The sequence below is a fragment of the Centroberyx affinis genome, unplaced genomic scaffold (assembly GCF_046629955.1).
Source record: "Centroberyx affinis isolate AG114_WGS23_722 - 3 ecotype Tasmania unplaced genomic scaffold, CSIRO-AGI_Caff_v1 ptg005949l_1, whole genome shotgun sequence".
In the NCBI taxonomy this organism is placed as follows: domain Eukaryota; kingdom Metazoa; phylum Chordata; class Actinopteri; order Beryciformes; family Berycidae; genus Centroberyx; species Centroberyx affinis.
Genome location: NW_027283023.1, coordinates 6,441 through 27,212, shown reverse-complemented (window position 1 = coordinate 27,212; position 20,772 = coordinate 6,441). Strand labels below are relative to the sequence as shown.

Below are 20,772 nucleotides of genomic sequence, written 5' to 3'. Positions count from 1 at the left end.
GCTGTTGAAGTGCGAGGCTGGAGCCGATGGAGCGGGAGATAACCGTTTGAGGGTTTTTTTTTTAAAGTTTGAAGAACTTCGTTAAGTCTTCAGTAAACTTTGCAGGGTGAATCTGATTGAATCTATCTCAATTAGCGGGGATGGGACTAGAGCTGCAACGATTAATCGATTAATCGATTAGTTGTCAACTATCGGTTTGAGTAATTTCTTAAGAAAAATAAGTCAAAATTCTCTTATTCCAGCTTCTTAAATGTGAATATTTTCTGGTTTCTTTCCTCCTCTATGACAGTAAACTGAATATCTTTGGGTTGTGGACAAAACAAGACATTTGAGGACGTCATCTTGGGCTTTGGGAAACACTGATCCACATTTTTCACCATTTTCTGACATTTTATAGACCAAACAACTAATCGATTAATCGAGAAAATAATTGACAGATTAATCAACAGTGAAAATAATCGTTAGTTGCAGCCCTAGATGGGACGCTCTTCTTTAACCACAGCTGTACTCACAACACACAAGTGAACAAACCAATTGTTTTCAAGCTTGTGTTTTGCTGCTGTACCACGCTGCCAGCCTTAATTCATTCATATATCGATCAGTGAATTTGTAGTAGTGCAGTTACAGTGGCTGAACAGAGGGGGGCGCCATACTCCCGACTCCGGATTGGGGCTTTGAGCAGCGTCGCTGTCCTCTTTAAAAGACACTGCTGCATGATGGGACTTCAGCTCGCTCTCTGCTCTCCTTGTCCACCCATTCCACTTTCTAACCATTAAGAAGGCTCTGTGTGTGTGTGTGTGTGAGAGAGTGTGTGTGTCAGTGTGTATGAGAGAGAGAGAGAGACTTGAATATCTCACTGTTTCAAGTGTTTATATGTAGGGCTGGGCGATAATTCAATATTATCGTTTATCGTCTTTCAGTGGAATCATATCGTGAGGATATGAAGATATTTTAATATCGTGACACACATTTCTGCTGTCTGAATTAATGGTGACAAGAAAATTTTACTTAAAAACTCTCATAAAATGAGGTATGGTAGGAATATTATTTGAAAGTTTCAATTTCAGTTTTGTTTGACACCACACACCTAATATCACCATTTGGTTCAATGAGATATATATTTATATTGAGAAAAATCCTTATGATTATCATGATATTGATTTCAACCATATTGCCCAGCCCTATTTATATGTGTATGCATGTTTAAGTATCTGTATGACTACTGTATGTGTGTATGCAGGAGTTGTCAAGTCAAGTATGAATGCTGAGTGTGTGTGAGTGTGTGTGTGTGTGTGTGAGTGTGTGTGTGTGTGTGTGTGTGTGTGTGTGTATTCATGTGGACATAGAGCATATCAACACGCGTCTCTGTAAGGAGAGGCTGCTATCGAAGGACCTTGAAGTGCATTTTTTCTTTTCGGGGGAAAGTGTACATTCTCTGGTTCAAGTCGACTTCATTCTCCCCTCCAGGAGTAAAGACACCAACTTCATCTCTCCAAGCGTCCTTTCACAGACAATTTACAGCGGCCATTTTGCGACCCTCTTTGTAAACCGTTTGTGTCAACCATTAGGTTTAGTCAAGAGTTCAGTTTCAATACATCGGGGTCGCAAAATGGCGCGAGCGTCAAGTCAGCCATACCGTTTTTTTTTTTTTTTACTCCTTGTACAGTAGTAGAAATCTTTCAACAGGAGGGCAAAGTCGTTCCTGCTTTCTGAGGAATGTCAGTTTTGGATCGTTTGGATCAGACCTTGCCTGTCTGTTATTGTCTTCATTTGTTTCATTTTTTCCTTTCTAAATTGTTTATAAAGTTTTTGGTTTTTTATAAGAAATCTTAGAAAAAGTTGCAGCCGAGAGAGAGAGAGAGAGAGAGAGAGAGAGAGAGAGAGAGAGGGGATTGCAGCCCGCCACGTCTGTGCTGTCCTGTTTGGACCGGCCTCATCCTCTCTGAGATGAAGTCCAGCGGTTTGGCTGCACAACACAAGGTCCAATGTTTTCAACACCACAGAATGCCTCAGAAACACTCAGAAGTGATTCGTCTTCAAGAAACCTACAGACTAAACAACTTTTGGAGACATTTTAGAAACTCTTACAGCTGTGTGGGGAAACAAGAGGTGAAAATGTGACTTGTGACTTGTGACTCGCGAGGGCCGAGTTGACTCCAGACACTGCAGATGGATCGTCTAGACTAGAGCGCTAAAGATACGTGTGATACTTTGACAAAAGTATCACACGTACTTCACTCAAGTGTGAAACTGAGGATAAAAACATGGGAAATGTTGGGAGAGCAAATCTCCGTTTGAAATGAAAGGTGAAGATTTAAAAGAAAACACCCTGAAATCCTCAAAAAGAGCAGAGAACTGAGTCTAGCTTTACTCTTTACTGATGTCAAAGAGAGTTACCCTAGCCTCGTAGCTACATGGATCTTGTGTTAACAGGATCTGAGGCTCAGGATCTGATTGATTTTCCAACACAAAAAAATCTCAAGGTTGAGAAAAACAATGAGAAAAGTGCAAGAAACCTCTGCATTTTTGGATTTTGAGGAAAATTTTGTGTGAAATCTGCAGCAGATAGTTTGAAGCCAACGAACGAGCCCGAGAACTACAAAGACAGCGACACAAGAACTTCTATACCCATAATGCCACATTCTAAAAAAGGCAGTTTTCAACGACTGTCTCCCGGCTAATCCACAGTAACACACTGTAAACACCTTTTAAAGCCCAGTGATGGAAATCTGTCTGACTTTTTATGTCGTGTTATCCTATCCAAACACGTTCCTCTGGGGCTCCTGCTCTGCTGCCTGGGTAAACAGAGATTTAGCTGCCGATTCAAACCGAGTGATCACACGTACTACCAGGCAGCGGCAGATGTTCCCGTTAAATCAACTGTGAATAAGCCAAGATATTACTAACTTATACTATTTCTGTCATTTTTGTTTTTGTCTGGATTCTCGTCTTTCTGGGAAAACTTTAAATAACGTTGGTAAAAATCTTTTTCAGCCTATTTACAAGCGTTTCACGACACCAAGACACGAGCAATATCAAAAATATACTATATATACTGTATGTATCAACAGAAAATTTCAAATGTACAGGCTAGGAATGTGAAGTGTGGCTAGTAAGCGCCATATTCACTCATTCCTGGAGATAGGACGTGATCCTTAGGGCTGTTGCCATGGTGACTAAGGGGCACTATGGGATGTGCAGAGTTTATCTTGCGCTACAAAGTTGTAGTAAAAATACAAAAAAGAAATCCCAGTGTAAACCCTGACATACAGTAATTAGCTTGGTTTTAGATTGGTGTACTGTGCACATGGGCAGTGAAAATAATCAATAGAGTTCAATTTGCAGCTAAAGAACATTATATTACTTACAATACTAGCTGCTTCAGTGTTGATGCAGTATATTGGCTGGTGGAGGGTGTTAAGTCAGAATATTGTAGCTGTTTGTTTTCTTACAAAGAGTCAAGCTACAAGTTTGAGGCGTTAGTCACTTTTATACAAAATAGACAGTTATGCCTAGGTATGGTCCATGAGCCATGTGTGTGTGTGTGTGTGTGTGTGTGTGTGTGTGTGTGCGGTTATAAAAGCTGATATACAAAGAAAAAAAAGTCCTGGATGATGGGGATTTATAACAGGGAGGATGTCCAGTCTGCCTGAGTGGAATTGGTAAGCTGCCATGTTAGTTATTGAGCCGTTTAAAATCACTTGATTTGTTTTGCACATCGCTCATCGCCACAACACAACCACACACACACACACACACACACACACACACACACACACACACACACACACCTGAGAGACACATCTGGAGGCTGCGGTCTATCCAACCCTAACTTGTTAGAAGCACTGACAGTGTTCACCAAAGTTTTCTCTGCTTAATTGAATCGTCATGTTTTGTTTCTTTGTGTTTTTCCTCTGAGACAGTCCTACGCATCTGTGTTTCACTGCAGGAGGTCAGAGCGGGGACTCATCACGTAAAAAGCCCTTCTACAAACTGAATCAAAGCCACAATCACATTTTCACCTTTGTGTTTTACACCCCAGGGGAGTTTCTGAGCAGAGGAAATAAAGGTTTTGGACGGCCTGTATCCGAGGAGGCAGCCTGTCTGGAGCTGCTGTGTTTGGGGTTGGGGTTTCCTCTCTCTGCCGGCCAGATGGTGACTTTACTGTGGAGTCAGACAATCTCGCCTCCAGCTGCTCTAGGTAGTCTGCATGACACATAACAGAAGACACAGTGAATAATTAGAACTACACACACAAATCTATCGGTAGCATCACATTGTTCTGTCTCTAACTCTAAAGCGAGGACAAGTCTGTAATACTGAATTGTATTTTACGACTGCTTCCTCAATAAAAAAAAAGATTTAAACACAAAAAGCTAAATCAAAAGGCTGAACAGCATGAACCTCCAGGCTGAGCCCCAGACTGACCTCTGCACTCTGCCTCTGCATCTTGTGGACGGAGCAGGCTGCCGGGTCTTCCTCCCCCGGCCCGTCTCGTTCCGACTCGCGCTCCCGCTTCCCTGTGATGCTGCCGCCCCTGGTGTGCAGGAAGCGTCCTGAAAGGCAGAGTCAGGAATATAAGCTTCACACAGGCTTCACAGCGTCAAAATATCAAAAACACTCTTACCAGGGGGTTTGTGTGAGTAGTTGGTAAGGAAATGCGAGGCCTAATTTGATGAAACCTCTGTGATGGGAGCAGGGCAGGAAAAACACTTTCTTTTAACAGCCAACCCGATGTTTAGAGTATAAAACAACCGCTAAATGATGGTTGGATGCCTGCTTGGGACAGCGGGACAGTCACAGTCATAATTTAGTAGTGACTGGTGGTCATTTCCCCACTCTAATGGGAAATACCCGCTTGGTAACTTCTAGGCTTCTACACAAGCCTTGACCCTAGACTATAGGGAGGTAAAGTTACTCAGTAGCCACATCTAGCGTAATGGCATTACTCACTACTCTCACTCAGATTCCTATTAGTGTTACAGCAGAGCACTTCTACTACGAAATAAATAATCCCACTGCTGTAACTGGAGAGCGGTTTGTGTGTTTGTGTGTCCCGAGAGGAGAGGAGGAGAGGAGAGGAGAGGAGGAGAGGAGACAAGGACAGGAGAGGAGAGGAGAGGGGAGGAGAGGAGAGGAGACAAGGAGAGGAGAGGAGAGGGGAAAGGAGAGGAGATGAGGAGAAGAGGAGAGGAAAGGAGAGGAGAGGAGGAGAGGAGAGAGGAAACACAGAGAGGAGGAGAGGAAAGGAGACAAGGAGAAGAGAGGAGGAGAGGAGACAAGGAGAGGAGAGCAGGAGAGGAGACAAGGAGAGGAGAGGAGGAGAATAGGGGAGGAAAGGAGAGGAGAGGAGGAGAGTAGAGAAGGAGAGGAGGAGGTTATAAATTCTAGTCTTTTCAATTCAAAAGCACAAAGCTGTGCATGATTAACAACTGAGTCATGTCGGTGATTTCTGAAACTTCTTTAAAAAAAAATGTTTAGCCCTGCAAAGTAGAACGGGACAGACTTCAGCTGGGAATGGCACAGATGCATCAGGTCCGGGGTTCGGGCCTACCTGGGTGTTGAGGCACAGCGAACTCGTGGTAGAGTCGGCTGCTGGTGATGGTCTGGCTGGGGTCTGGCACTGAGTGGTAACCTGCAACACACACACACACACACACACCGAAGCCTTCATACTGTGTGCTTTGTGACAGGGTCTACTGTTGTCCCGGCATATGATCAATATCAATATCAATATATATCACGATATGGTTCATGTATGCAAAATCATGTTAAATAATCAAATTAATGTTCATCTCATTGAACCAAATGGTGATGTTAGGTGTGATGTCAAACAAAACTGAAATATTCAAATAATATTCCTACCATACCTCATTTTATCAGAGTTTTTAAGTAAAATTTGCTTGTCATCATCAATTCAGACAGCAGAAATGTGTCACGATATTAAAATATCTTCATATCATCATGATATGATTCCACTGAAAGACGATAAACGATAATGTTGAATTATCGCCCAGCCCTAATCCCAATATAATCATTTTACCCCCCAAAATAAAAAATAAATATCAGGTGTGTAGCTTGAGATTCAAAGCAGAGACGGTCATTTACAATTCAATATTCCTAAAGTTGACTTTTTGGGAATTAAACAATAGAGAATACAAGGAAATTTAAAGTTTTAGTCTGTTATCTGTCCACTACCACACTCTTGATAAAAAAACAACCACATTTTGTCATTCGGCTCCGCTTCAAAAAAGGCTCGTTAGCAGCTCTCGGTCATTAATAGCACTGTCGCTAATGCTAATGCTAATGCTAACGCTAACAGGCTCCTTCCACCTGACGGCCTACCGTGTGGTTGTTGCTGTGGCAGAGGTGGCGGTTGTTGTGGTTGTTGCTGTCCAGTGCGGCTGGGCCCCGGCTGCTCGTCGCCGTCAAAGTTGAGCAGGATGCTCCCGCTGCCGTTACCCGTGGCAACGGAGCTCCCCGACACTCCAGGCACTGGAGGAGCAGAGAGAGAGAGGAGGAAGAGATGTGATTGGACGGCCTGGAGGCATTGACCATGTCATTATTGGATGTCCACTCGCATGTTTTTTTTTTTATACTTTATTTTTTCTGTTTTACAACACAGTAAACATGAGATCACTCAGTTACATTGGATGATGTACATAGGGGTTGTTAGTCATAGAATGGTACACTTTCATTCACATTCACTTTTGTGTTTCACAATTGCAATTACTATAGTTTCAGTTGTCGGACTCTTTGTTAGTCAGGTATGTATCCCATTTAGTCCAGTACTCTTCTCCCCTTTCTTTCTGTAATCTTAAACTGAATGTCATACGTTCCACACTGTATATGCTGTTTACAATATCTATCCATTGGTTCAGGGTGGGAGGCTCTTTAAGAAGCCAGCGTCTTGTAAATTGCCTTCTTGCTTGCTACCATGAGAATTTTTAGTAAATATTTGTCTCTGATATCCAGTTCCTGAGATATGTTTCCTAAGTAGAGAGAGAGGGACAAGTGAACTCAATATCAACCAGCTGACTGTGTTTCTAAACGTAAAATGTGGCCCTCAACAGAATTCAATAGACAGAGGTTAGAGGTTAATTTCTAGCCTTAGTGCGTGTGGGAACCCTGATTAGAGGAGAGACTAGGGCTGAAGACTTGATAGCTTCCTGTGACACAGTGACCTACATTTGGAAACAAATCCATCTTAGACTCTTCACCTGTACTTATGTTACTGAATGGATCTACAGCCACAGCACAACAAGCTTTTCCAAGTACCTCTCTTTCTCCTGTCCAGTTTTCAGATATTTAACCATCATTAGTGTACAGCCAGTTCTCCAGTGGTTGTCAGGTTTGTGACACAGCCTCTCTCTAGCTGTACATGTTTACTTACAGTGTGAGTTGTTGTTGTTGTTGTTGGTCCCTGGCTGCTGCTCTCCAGGAGAGTAGGCCATCATCCCTCCGTTCCCGTTCCCATTGGTGGACGGCACTGATGCCAGCAGGCCTGAAACACACACACACACACACACACTGATGTCAAGCCCACTTCTATTGCTTTCTTTACTAGTCTTGCTAGATGGTGGCTATAGCAACCGTCCAAAGTTTAAAACTAAGGCAAATGTGCAATTTTCTGAGGATGTGTGCCCATGTGAGACCCATCTGCTTTTTTTGTACACTGCTACCTAGTGGAAATTATGAAGTTCATTACTTTGTTTTTTCAGTCAACTGACTGTCTGTCTGTAAATGTTACTGTACACACTCACTGTACATTCCTGCTTAATAAGTGCCCAAACTTCATGAAAATAAAGTGACATTGTGAAGATTAAGAAGATGACATGTACTAATGTTAAGCAAGTTATCTCAAAAATTATTTTTTTTTGTCTTGTTCACATTTTGTCCAGATGAACAATATCAATGATCTGAATTTTTATTAAGATTTAAACAAATAATTTACAAATCTGCCCTTATTGTCATGTTCTGCCCCTGGTCATGGACTTCTTCTTCTTCCTCCCCCTCATCATCATCATCATCATCATCATCATCTTCTACCTCTTCTTCCTCCTTCCTTCCTTCTAATTTTTTCCCCACCACTTTCCCCCTGTGTTCCCCTCATATCTAAACGTCTGATCTGTCCACCCTGCTGCTGCCTGTGTTCACACCGCTCTCCTCTCCTCTCCTCTCCTCTCCTCATCTCTTACCCAGTCCTCTGTACCGGCTCAGCTGCTGGTAGATCTGCTTCATCCTCTCGATGTTGAGCCGGCTGGCCTCGGCGTGGTGCACCATGGGTTTCTGGTAGTGGACGCCGATCACGCACTTGGCGGCCACCTGCACGGACTCCGGGGCGTTCCACGGGTCGTAGATGTACTTAGCGGGGAAACCTCGGAGGACAGGTAAGTAACGTCTGGAAGCACAGGGAGACATTAGATATGCCGGCTTGCATCGATACGGCAAGGTTACGCAACGAAGGGACACAAAGGGTTAATCTACTGCAGGTTAGGAGACACTGTAACATTCAAAGTAGTGGATATCGTGATAACATGCAATATTTGAAACAGAAATAGTTAAAAAATATTTCCAACACTTTGTAAACTAATAGCTTAAATAGTTGAAAATGTGTCGTTCCAATATTTCAAATACTACTGGTTGAAATTGTCATAGTTTTCAATATTCTTAATGTGCAGTACAATTGTTTTCATTTTTTGGAATCTCATTAACATGCATACATCTGACTCTCAATATGACATGGTCAACATTTCAGGTTTGTTTTTACTTTGCTTGGGAACATCATGTATACGTATATTAGCTATCTCATATATCAAAAAATCAAGCATCATCGCATTACAGATTAACTTAAGTTAATCATACAGTTTTCTTCATACAGCCCATGTGTGTAACTGATAAGAGCATTCTGGTCTTCAGCACTTCATGCTTAAAAATACTATGGAAAATAGTTGCTACGAAATGGATGCTACAAACATTCACAACACTGCACAGTATGGCTACAGTACATGAGAGTATGAATGCAAAATCATCACTGCTGTACAAGTTTGACTCTCTTCTATGGACTTCGGGGACCGTGGCACTGCAGAGAGTTACCGTCACAGTGCCTGAGTGCTTTTAGTTCGAGACGTGACTCAAAAAACGAGAGAGGGGCTGCGGTCCCAAGCAACACAACTGTTCAGATGAAAACAAAGTGTGAACCTCCAAGAGATAAAGCCAATGAACCACTGACTGCGACAAAGGTGGAGAATCAACATCTCAACAGTACCGTTCCAAACCAAGCTTTGCTGTTTTTATTTATTTATTTTTTTTTTCCCTGTTGCTGGTGTCAGCGTGGATTTGCTCCGTGTGACAAGGAGAAGCCACCTACCTACTTGGTCCGACCTTACCGACTCCGAGGAGGGGAGACAAACAGGACAGAGGAAGGGGGCGTGTGGAACTGTGGAACTGTGGGAAACGGCACAGTGCAGCGCTGAGAGGCGGAGAGAGAGAGAGGGGTGGGGGCGTGCGGAGACCGCCCCGCCGCTAGAGAGGCCGCTGCCGATTGGTTGATGTTGCTAGGAGACTGCTACTGTAACACCCGGTTAGAAAAGCAAAGAGTGTATTGGACCCACCCAGCCCACCCCGCCCCCCCTGGAACCAACCCAACCCAACCCTGACCCAACCTGGCTGGATAGTGAAAAAGTTCTGCCACCGAGAGATCAGTTAACATCCTGGTTTTTCTTTTATGCAAGGCGCCAAAAAAAAAAAAGACACTGATTTAAAAAAATGACATTGACAATCTTCCCCTTTGGCTTCCATTTGATCAGAAATGCTGCTGGATAAGAGTAGAGTTGGGCGATAATTCAATATTATCGTTTATTGTCTTTCTTTTGGGATCTCTCTTTTGGGATATCGTGACACAATTCTCCCGTCTAATCTGATGATAGCAAGCAAATTTTATTTAAAAAATTGACAAAATGAGGTATGGTAGGCATATTATTTTAAAAAATATTTTGTTTGACATCACACCTATCATTACCATTTGGTTCAATGGGATGAACCTTAATTTGACCAGTTAATATATACAGTATAGATATTAAAAAAATCCTTATGATTATCATGATACTGATTTCAACCATATCGCCCAGCTCTAGATAAGAGTGACAGATAAATGCCTAAAATTTACTATTGTGAGTTTCCAGGCGATGACAGAAGTCTTTCACTATACCACACAGCTCCACCCCCCCCCTCCTCTCCTCCTCCCCCCTCCCCCACCCCCACCCCCCTGTGATCAGACGGTGGTGGGCTGAGGAAAGAGCTCATGCCTGCTCCCCCTGCCCCTCAGACTGTGGTGGTTGTCTTTTAAGCGGTCAGCGGGCCCCAGCGGCCCCCCTGCTGACGGTCCTCTCCCACAGCCACAGCGCCGCACTCTGGGCTGGCCCACTAGGGGCCCCCTCATTTCACCAAAAGGGACCACAACCGTTTTCGCCAGAAAGATCCGCCGCCTGCCAGCAGCAAGAGGCCCTACAGAGAGCAGGGGGGGTGGGGGGTGGGGGGAGGGGGGGTGTGGAGACGAATAAAGGGAGCGTGGGAGGTGTGTGACGCAGGTGAGAGAGAGTGAGTGTGTGTGTGTGTGAGAAAGCATGTGCGTGAATGAAGGGGAGAGGAAACATGAGAGATAGTGTGTGTGTGTGTGTGTGTGTGTGTGTACTTGTCAGCCTAAAGGTGTGTGCATGTGTACTAGTGATGGGACAATCTGCTTATCTCACGATGCGATTCGTTCAGTGACAAAGTCTGACCGTGCAGAATTCTGTTTATTTCTGAGCCATAAATCCTTCTAGCGATGCGATTGGCTTGCTAGAATGTAAACAACAATTTAAAAATGGCATTACAAAGTGCAAATAATATAATTTAGAATAGATTATAGCACCTTTATTGTGCCCCATGGTGAAAGGTGGGTTGCAGTGTAACACATTTGAGGTGTTCACAGTAAGTGTGGATTCAGATGGAGAGCTTGAGAATAACATGGAGCTGATATCACCATTCATTTTTCTGACCCACGAAACGTATTGTCACATTTTTGTCTTGTGATATATTGAATTTCGATATCTCGTCCCATCCCTAATGTGTATACTGGCCATAAGCTGTAAAAGGATAAAGTGTGTGTGTGTCATGTGTGTGTGTGTCTCTGTCTGTGTGCCAGCCGCTGCTCCAGGTCCTTCTGAACCAGCGGGGCTGCATTCACACAAGCAGAGCACCACTGAACATTTCACAGAGGGTCGGACGAGTGGCTTTGCCCAGTGGCCCGGACACCGGAGCGTCCCGGCGACAGCAGAGCAGCAGCCGGCCCAACGCCTCTCCTCGCCACCCTCCGGGGAATGCTTCATAGTCCTCTACCTATCGAATGCAGGCGAGGCGTTAGCGTTTCCCTACCAAGCGGCCGGAATCCCTTTTGACGAAATGAGACGCTACCGAGTTCCAGACCGGCCCAGAGGGCGGCGCTGGGGCGTGAGCAAAGCCCCGTCCCTCAGGGCTTCACGGGTAAGTAAAACCAAACGGCCGCCGATTTCTCAACCCGGGCCCCGACATCCAACCGAGGTGGAGCCTTGGATGGGGGGGGGGCGGGGGCGGCGTGAGAACGGCCAACCGTCTTAAAAGCATCAACTACAATCTACGAGGGGGGGATAGCTGAACTTTTCACCCAATCCCCCGACAACAGAAGAATCAGAAACACACGTTAACATACAGCCACATTCAGAGAGAGAGGAGAATTAATCCGTGTCATTGTAATAATGATCTGATGGACACAGTCATACTGTACAGTGACTAAAGATGCGCACACACACACACACACACACACACACAATCACATGCACACAAACACCAAACATCTACAAACAATAATAGATACGCAAAAAAGTAAAGTGTGAACACTGAATTTAAAAAAAAAGTCATGCCAGATACTAAGAAATCAAAGTGCTGAAGTTTGAACAGAAAAGAAAATGGACAGATGGGCAGAAATAAAAGGGGAGAGGAAGGAAGAGAGTCGACTCTTTTTCACTCACTTACCCAGAGATCTGGAGGTCCCTCTCTATCCCTCCATCTCTCTCTTTGCTTTTGTCCTGGAAATTTAGCCTGTGATGGTGGGTGAGCTGTGTGTGCGTGTGTGTGTGTGTGTGCGCGTGTGTGTGTATCTGTCTATTTCTAACCTTTACCCTCCCTCTCTATGAAGAGTCTTGTTCCAAAAAGAGATTTCCAAACACTTAAAACACGACTACTACGCTGACAAAATGATTGCAGATAAGTAAAACGCGCTATTGAATATTATTTAGTCAAAGTTATTCGCTACCTTGAGCCATGTAAACTGCATTTTAAACAAGTACCACTTCAGAGGATGATGTACTTGTACTTTTTTTTTCTAAATATCTGGCAATCAGGCGATATTTTTTTCACCAAAATGGATGCATAGCATGAATGAAATCCTTCTCTCTCTTCTAGAAACGTCTTGCATGTCAACTGTTCTCTCATGAGGGATGGGCATGATATTTAAAAGGAAAATTTTGCTGCTAATTTTGTGGACGTCCAGTCAGCAACTATATATGAAACTCTAGCCACCTTGGAGGGCGAATCATATTCAAAGAGCTTTTCTGTAAGCAGGTTCAAGCGTGAGCTGGAGGGGGCTTCTGGGTACGGGACTACAGGTGGAGATAAAGGCTCCATCGATTCAGAAGATAACGATGGAGGAATCCCCCACACATCAAGCATCAGTTTGACCTGAAGCACGAAAACGAGACCGCGGACCTGCACATAAACGCCTGGGCTGCTCCACTTCTGCCACTGCTGTGCTTCCCTGTATGTGTGTGTGTTGGAGAGAGAGAGACAGAGGGAGGAAGGGTGCCATCCGGGGGGGGGGGGGCAGCGGGTGGCACCAAGGAGCAATGCCAGGCGAGACACCCACCTGATGAAGTCCCCGTTAGGGTCGGTGCGCCGGCCGAAGCCCACGGGGCAGTAGCAGTGGAAGAACTGCTGGAAAAAAGAGCTGCAGGACAACCACATCCAGCTGCCTGCGTTCACGCTCCAGTCTGCATCCAGCAGCAGCTCCTCAAACACCTGAGGCACAGACACAGAGCCACACAACGGAGGTTCTAGATCAGTGGTTCTCAACGTGGGGTCCGGGGACCACCAGGGGGTCCTTGAGGGGATTCCCGGGGGGTCCCCAGCAAATTGAGGAATTGTTAAACTTCAGCATTATTACATTTACAAGACGTTAGCACAATTAGAGAATGTAGAAGAATGACTGTTTTGATCATAGTTTCTCTGTTATCTCTCTACCTACAATACAGATAGTTATGTGATTCTGGACACACAGCTGATTTGCAGGAAAGCTAACAAACAGCATCTAATAGAAGCTAGCATTACTACGGAAGAGGATTAGGGCCACATGTGAATCATTTGAGTTCTGAGATGAATAAATAAAGTCAGATTTCTGAGTTTAAAGTCAGAATTGTAAGAATAAACTGATTCTGAAAACAGCCTCAGTCCCTCTCACTTCTCCCTGTTCTCCACAATCCCTCCCCTCCGTCCTCACCTCTCTCCCAGTCTCTCCGCAAATCTCAAATGATGAAATTAACCAAGCTATCTCCACCATGCCCCCCCCCCCCCCCCTCTCCCTCCTCTCCCTCCTCACCTTCATCCCCTCCTCCCAGCTGATCCACAGGTCCCCCCTGGTGAGGAAGCAGGCGACGGCGTGCCGGGCCAGGTGGTGGATCCAGCCCTCCTGCCTGAGCTGGGTCATGATGGCGTCGATCCAGGGGAAGCCGGTCTTGGCCTCGGCCCACTTGGCCAGCGCCTCGGGGTTCTTGTCCCAGGGGATGCGGACGCAGATGGGGTTCCCCTCCATCTTGTCGAAGCGCGGGTTGGTGGTCGCCGCCGTGTAGAAGAACTCGCGCCACAGCAGCTGACCGTACAGCGAGAGGGGAGGGGAGTTGTTCTTCTTCACCTGGATATAAAAAAAAACAAAAAAAACACAGAGTTAAGGCCGTGTCCACGCTATTCCACTGCCATCACCTATTTTTCCAAATATTGTTTTGTTGAATCAAGCTGACACTGACTTTAACTTGACTTTTTATTATCAGATAAATCCTCAGATAAATCCCCAAGAACCCCTCACTACCCCTCACTAACCCTTACACCTATCCCTATAACAGTGGTTCTCAACCTTTTTCATATCAAGGACCCCTAATGTAGTCCACATTAGGGCCACGGACCCCCATGTGATGCGATTTTGTCCCTCAGACCCAAATCTGAGAATATTTTTATTGTTAGATATGATTTTGTCCAGAACTCCATGACTATCTGTATTGTAGGGAGAGAGATAACAGTGGAACTATGATCAAAATAGTCAAGTCTCCTACATTCTATAATTGTTCTTGTAAATGAAATAGTGAAGTTAAACGATTCATCTATTTGCTGGGGACCCCCCTGGGATGCCCTCAAGGACCCCTGGTGGTCCCCGGACCCCACGTTGAGAACCACTGCCCTATAAGCAACAATAATACCCTAAAAAACAACCAATAAATAAAGTAATGAATACATGAACATGGTTGACTATGCCTATCTGCCAACAAAAAGGGGAACCTATTGTTAGAATTGAAAAGACAGTTTTCAGTTTTCACAATTATCGATATCATCCCTTTGATCTCCTAAACATTGTAACATTAGGCTCCATTCTCTGGCCAAGACCAGACCCAGGCAGGCAGCCCATTTTTTTCATTTGTTTTTCTTTAGTAAAGTGAATAGAAACGGACCTTGCGGTAGAGGTCGGTGAGTTTGAAGTAGAAAAGGCGACAGGAGAGGCAGCCGAAGCGGAGGTACGGGCTCAGGCCGGTCGGGCTGGCCAGCAGGGAGTTGGCATTCATCCTGGGACGCTCAAAGTTAGCCACCCACGCCTGGACAGACAGGGAGAGAGAGACAGGGAGAGAGACAGGAAGAGAGACAGGGAGAGAGAGATGGAGAGAGGGAGAGAGGGAGAGAGGGAGAGAGGGAGAGAGGGAGAGAGGGAGACAGGGAGAGAGGGAGAGAGGAGAGAGACAGAGAGAGAGGGACAGAGAAACAGGGAGAGAGGGAGAGAGAGACAGGGAGAGAGAGAGGGAGACAGGGAGAGAGAGACAGGGAGAGAGACAGGGAGAGAGAGAGGGAGACAGGGAGAGAGGGAGAGAGACAGAGAGAGAGGGACAGAGAAACAGGGAGAGGGAGGTAGACAGGGAGACACATTTACCAAAGGTGTTTATTTTAAAGAATATAGTGAATAATAGTTTATGCTATTCATACATGTGTTTCTGTGTGTCCCATATTAGTGTAGGTAGGGCTTTTGTTTTTGAGCAAAGAAATCTGAACTGTGGGTTTGGCTTTATGCCGAGATTTATGTTTTTGTTTACTCTAGTGTATAAAAGCGAGTGTATTGAGCTTCACTTCTTTGTCACTTCTTTGTTATACGCTTATCTGTAACACTGAACTGAACCATGCATGCATGAATAAAAGACTTCACAGAAGGCTCTTGAACCTTTTGCTCATTACCCATAAGGGTGAAACGGTATTTTCCCCTACATGTGATCGTGTCTACAGGATCATGTTCACGCATGTGTGTGATCTCAGAAATGCTTTAAGCCATGAATGTGCTGTATTAAAAAATGTGAGGGCGCAGTACTGACTTTTCTCTCCAGATGGCGCTCTATCCTGGTCAGAGCCTCTGTCTCTCCTCCTGGCCACACAGCTGAAGGCAGGCCCTCTGTGTCAAAGCCTGGAAACAACAAAACACTCATTTGAAACATGGACAAAACAACATAAAATAATAAAATATTTGGATGCTGGGTGTGCCAACAGTCTTCTAGCCTCTCTGCCTTGTACTCCAAGTCAAAATCTTATACAACAGGTAGTTTCATCCAGCCAATCAGCAGCCATTCCAACCTGCTGGTAATTCATATGAAGCATGGCTAGCCATGCTTTATTGGTTGCCTTGACAACTGTTGTGGTAATCAGGGAGCTAATCAGTCATTTTTCTTGCTGTGCCCTGTTTTTTATTCCTATGTATGCATTCAGCAGCAACAATAACAGCAGCAGCACACATGCATTAGTACCGGCTGTATGAAAGCCTTCGACAGGTCGCCTGCTGAATAACCATCACACCCACAGTCAATGGCTCTGCTCCTTTATTGGAGAAACAGTGGGGCAACATAACAACCTGCTCCACCATGCTGCCAGGTCTAAGCTTCACAACATGTGTGTGTGTGTGTGTGTGTGTGTGTGTGTGTGTGTGTGTGTGTGTGTGTGGGCTTCTGAGCCTCTGGACCTAAAAACTAACCAAAAAGCCTTGTGTTGAACTGCTGAGCGCTTTCTACCCCTCACTGCTTTCTTTTTTTGTCGTTTTGTCACATGGTGAGACTTGCTTTTAATGAAAAGTGTGTTACAAATACAATGTATTATTGTTACAATACTACTATTACATAAAGCTAACACTGCAGGCCTTACATAACCCTGTATTCCCAGGTGCTCTGTGGAGAGAGAGTTTGACAATGAGTGGTCAATGAGTCAACAAATGTCTTTAAAATCAGCCTCCAATCATCAGGCTTCTGCTACAGAAAGCTCTTGGAAACTGCAAAGCACTCTGATCCCGTCTTATCTTGATTATTTTTTATCCAAAATAACCCTAATTCTGTTCTATGGTTGATTGTTGATCAGTTAGATGTAGTTAGGCTCATTCTTTGTACAGTCCTTTGAGACATGCTTGTGATAAAGGGCTATACAGTATAAATAAACAAACTTGAACTTGAAACTTGGTAAAAATTACTCCTGGCAGTTATCTTTTTTAGTTGACCAGCCCTTGGCAGGTGAGTCAGAAAGTTAATTTGGGACACTGGGAACAGGTGTAAGCAGCAGATGGTAACAGTACAGTAAGAGTGTGAATGAACTACGGCCTTCTGTGAATGGAAACCAGACATTTGGACCGACTGTAAGAGGGTTAACAAGTCACCTGGCTAATCTAATGAACGAACCAGTTTGTGTGGAACAAGACTTTACAGAGAGAAACCAGACATCTGGACTGACTGTAAGAGGGTTAACAGGTCACCTGGCTCCTAATGCTCAAACAGTTTTAGAACATTAGTTTATTTAAATGTATCGTAAATGCTTTTCCAAAATGAGTTATAGTTTTGTGAGAATAGGTGTCACTGTTTTTTATCAGCTGGGTTGATCTAGAACTGTGCAGGTTGAAATGGTGAAACAGTGGTAAGGGTTTAAGCAGCAGATGAGCAGTAAGAGTGTGAATGGACTGTTCCTTCTGTGAATGGAAACCAGACACCTGGACTGACACTGAAAGAGGGTTAACGTGTCACCTGATTAATCCAATGGTCAAATAACAAGGTTTAGATGGACAGCACCTTTAAATAGAGAAACCAGACATGTGAGCTGGCACTGTTAGAAGCTTTACTTGTCACCTGGATAATCTAATGGCCAAAATAAGACATTTTATTTACCTTGAGATGTCTGGACTGACAGTTTAAGAAGCACGTTGCTTCTTAAATGGTAAAATAAACACAATATACAGCTGTGGAATAAATTAAGAGACAACCCCATATTTTAGGACTATCTTTCCCCAGCAATTCCATGTATTTGTTAAATTTATGAAGTATCGATTAGGTATAGATTGAGCATGCCAAGACGCATCAAAGTTGTGATAAACAGTCAGGATTAGTCCACCAAATATTGATTGTTGAACCCTTCCTAAGTGAAGACATTGTTAATTTTATGATTTATTTATGGGTATAAATTTGTTTAGTTTGCAGTATTCAATGTATAATGAGATTGTGTATTTTTGTTATTTTTACCAGTTGTCATATTCTGCAACTGGTCAGTATTTTTGTTTGAAATTACAATCAAATCTGGTCAATAGTTCATAAAAGAATACCAAAAGTGACACAGACCCACTGAACATTTTGCTGTATATGGAAGAAACTTTTAAACGACCTTAGAAGGTTGTTGTGTCTGAACGTAATCTCCTCCAGTGAATTCATTACCTCATTCATAATCCTAAACTTATCTGAAAAGATTCAAAATGATGTCAGATGGTCTTTATCTGTCTCATTCGCAGTCAAATCGAGCTTCATACGTCACACGCAGCAGGTGAGTCACGGTGGAGATCTTTCTCTGCAGACACGACATCTGACAGGAATCAGTCTGCCTTGTAAAACATTTGCTACCAGGCGCTTGTCTGAAAACTTTCAAATTGACTGCCAAGTCATTTGATGAGTTTTAAGTGCCACTGTGCAATTCGAGGGGATTTTTAGCCACATTGGACCAACAGTTAAAAATTACAGCTCTTACTGTTTATGGTCCCTGAGTACATTTTTAATTAGCAGCTGAAGATATCAATGCACATCTTTACAACCCTACTATTCAAACCACTGTGGCTGCAGAAGAATGAGGAAAAATGAAAGAAACCCGCACACTGATATTAAATAAAAAGAAACATGTGTCCGTGCAAAAAAGTGCAAAAATAAAAAGTTAAATATTGAGAAGATGTTTCAGTATCACACAGTATCAATATCACATTTGCACTTTTTTGCAAGGGAGTAAGGGAGTGTATGAGTGCATGTTTAAGTGTGTGTGTGTGCTCAAGTGTATCTAGGCAATGTGTGTGTACCTAAGTGCGAATACCTACCTGAAAGTGTGTGTGTGATGCATTTGCATCAGTGTGTGCATGCTTGTCTCAGTATATCTGAATTTAAGTATGTGAGTGTGTGTGTGTCAACCTATACATGTGTGCCTTCTTAAGTGTATCCACATGTGCCTATGAATGCAACTCAAGTCTATCCAAGTCTGCATAATGTAAAAGTGCAGGCGTGTGTTTGTTTTCTCACCCAGCTCCTCCAGGGACGGGACCCCGTACTTGTCTCCGTGGTCGTCAGAGACGGGGGTGACGCAGCGCCCCATCAGGGCGTCCGACAGCGTCTCCACCGGCAACTCAGGAGGGTCCAGCCGACTGATCAGGGTCTGGAAACGCTTGTAGGTCAGAGGAGGCTGCCCGCCGTTCAGCTCTATGATCCTGCAGACGGAGAGGGACGGGAATCAGATACGTTTTAGCAGCTAAATGTACAGGAATTTGTCTTGGGGACCTTGGTGTGTGTGTGTGTTTGTGTGTGTGTGTGTGCGCTCTCGTCGCTCCCTTACTTGTCCAGGTCGTAGAGAGTGTGCGATATCTTGACGATGACCTCCACTCCAGCCTCCATGGCCAGCTTCTTGATGGCAGCGTCCCTCTCCTTCCCGAACGGCTCCGAGTCGTACTCGAAGGTCAGCCGAGAGATCTTCCACTCCTGAGAGAGAGGAGGGGGAGGGAGAGAGAGAGAGTGAGAAAGAGAGAAAACTTTTTTAGATTGTGTGGTCACAAATAGAGGGTTTTCAGGTGATGTAAGTCACTCTCTGGCGGCCATATTGGAGATCCTCAGTTCTTGGGTAACAGTTGATTGTAAACCGATCATTGCACCAGTAGTACATCTATCTAGCTAAAGATGGGACAGTTTAGAGTTTTCTCTGCTGACCTTGAAGAGGCGTGGGAACACGTTGGCTGGTTGGCCCCTGACGACAAAGAGGCGAGAGTTGAGCTTCCGGAGATTGGCGTCCAGATCCTCCAAACACTGCAGGAGAAACCTGACAGGAGGAAGACAAGGAGGAGGAGAGGGAGGAGGAGGAGGAGGAGAAGGAGGGCAACAAATGTATTATTCCAGCACAAAAGCACAAAAAACATGTTCAGCTCTCAGTGCTTCTGGGAATGTGCAACAACAAGGCCTTCCCACTGATAATAACAAGAAAGAAGACGACGTGTTACACTGCTGAGCAACCTGCTTTGGACACAGGGGTCTTATTTCAATTTCAAATTCAATATAAAATGTGAATTGATGTATTTTGTATTAAACAAGGTTTCTTCTATACTTTCAGACTTTTGTATTATTCCTAAACTTTTCAGACCTGGCTAATCATCACATTAATTCCCCATGTTTTCCCAGACTTTACAGTCCTGTGTAGGAACCCTGCAGACAGGATGAAAGACAGTTTGGGAGGATGAGGGGCTGTGTGTGTGTGTGTGTGAGTGTGTGTGTGTGTGTGTGTGTGTGTGTGTGTGTGAGTGTGTGTGTGTGTGTGTGTTTTGTGCTTGAAGGGAAGTGAGTGACGCACATGACCACCTTGTGAGAACAAACCTCCCTCACTGTCAGACACACCTTTGAAGCTCTCATGGCTCTAGGTACATCAGAACAAAACACTCTCTCTCTCTCTCTCTCTCTCTCTCTCTCTCTCTCTCCCTCTCCCTGTCTCTCTCTCCCTCTCTCCCTGTCTCTTATTCTTATGTTTGTCCTTCTAGAAAGAGATATGAGTGATGATGTCTTTTCAGCGTCAGCAGCATGTGTCACTGCCCTCTGTGGTATCAAAGAAACGTGCCCTTGACAGTTGCCTGATATCAGACAGAACTGTCAACTCGTTCCACTCCGTTTCCATCTTCAGTCTGACATTGCCTCCACTCTAACAGATTTCCGTAGGGGAGGGGGATTCGATTTTCCCTAACCGATCACTAGAGACCAACGTATCCGCCTGAATCTAACGTCATTTTAAGTCGACGCTGATGCGAAAAAAACATCTTCCCTTTGAATAAAAGCCTTCAAAGCAGAATGCTGTTCGGATTTCAAAGTAATTGGTACTTTTAATGGATTCAGAACAGCCTGGATAGCAGCGTCTATCTTGTCT

The 20,772-nt window shown here is 44.3% G+C and overlaps 1 protein-coding gene across 1 annotated transcript; it reads right to left on the bottom strand.

Moving 5' to 3' along the window:
• Nucleotides 1–1,274: 1,274 nt before the first annotated feature.
• LOC139667997 (cryptochrome-1-like) lies at nucleotides 1,275–19,679 on the bottom strand. The gene is made up of 13 exons (XM_071547470.1): nucleotides 19,575–19,679; nucleotides 19,207–19,349; nucleotides 18,897–19,081; nucleotides 15,693–15,781; nucleotides 14,790–14,930; nucleotides 13,670–13,981; nucleotides 12,941–13,092; nucleotides 8,199–8,401; nucleotides 7,394–7,504; nucleotides 6,346–6,495; nucleotides 5,555–5,635; nucleotides 4,429–4,556; nucleotides 1,275–4,206 (listed from the first exon to the last, which is right to left on the bottom strand). The coding sequence occupies exons 2-13, from the start codon at nucleotides 19,263–19,265 to the stop codon at nucleotides 4,198–4,200; spliced, it is 1,620 nt and encodes a 539-aa protein (XP_071403571.1). The 5' UTR covers nucleotides 19,266–19,349; nucleotides 19,575–19,679; the 3' UTR covers nucleotides 1,275–4,197.
• Nucleotides 19,680–20,772: the final 1,093 nt, after the last annotated feature.

What these genes read in the sequence shown, in the direction of transcription:
- LOC139667997 (XM_071547470.1), bottom strand. Translation starts at nt 19,265, where the DNA reads ATGGAGGCTGGAGTGGAGGTCATCGTCAAGATATCGCACACTCTCTAC. An exon ending in ACTCTCTACGACCTGGACAA is followed by an intron (nt 19,082 to 19,206) that starts GTAAGGGAGCGA and finishes CTCCGTCTGCAG; the next exon opens with GATCATAGAGCTGAACGGCG. An exon ending in GCCACAGCAACAACCACACG is followed by an intron (nt 5,636 to 6,345) that starts GTAGGCCGTCAG and finishes TGTGTGTTGCAG; the next exon opens with GTTACCACTCAGTGCCAGAC.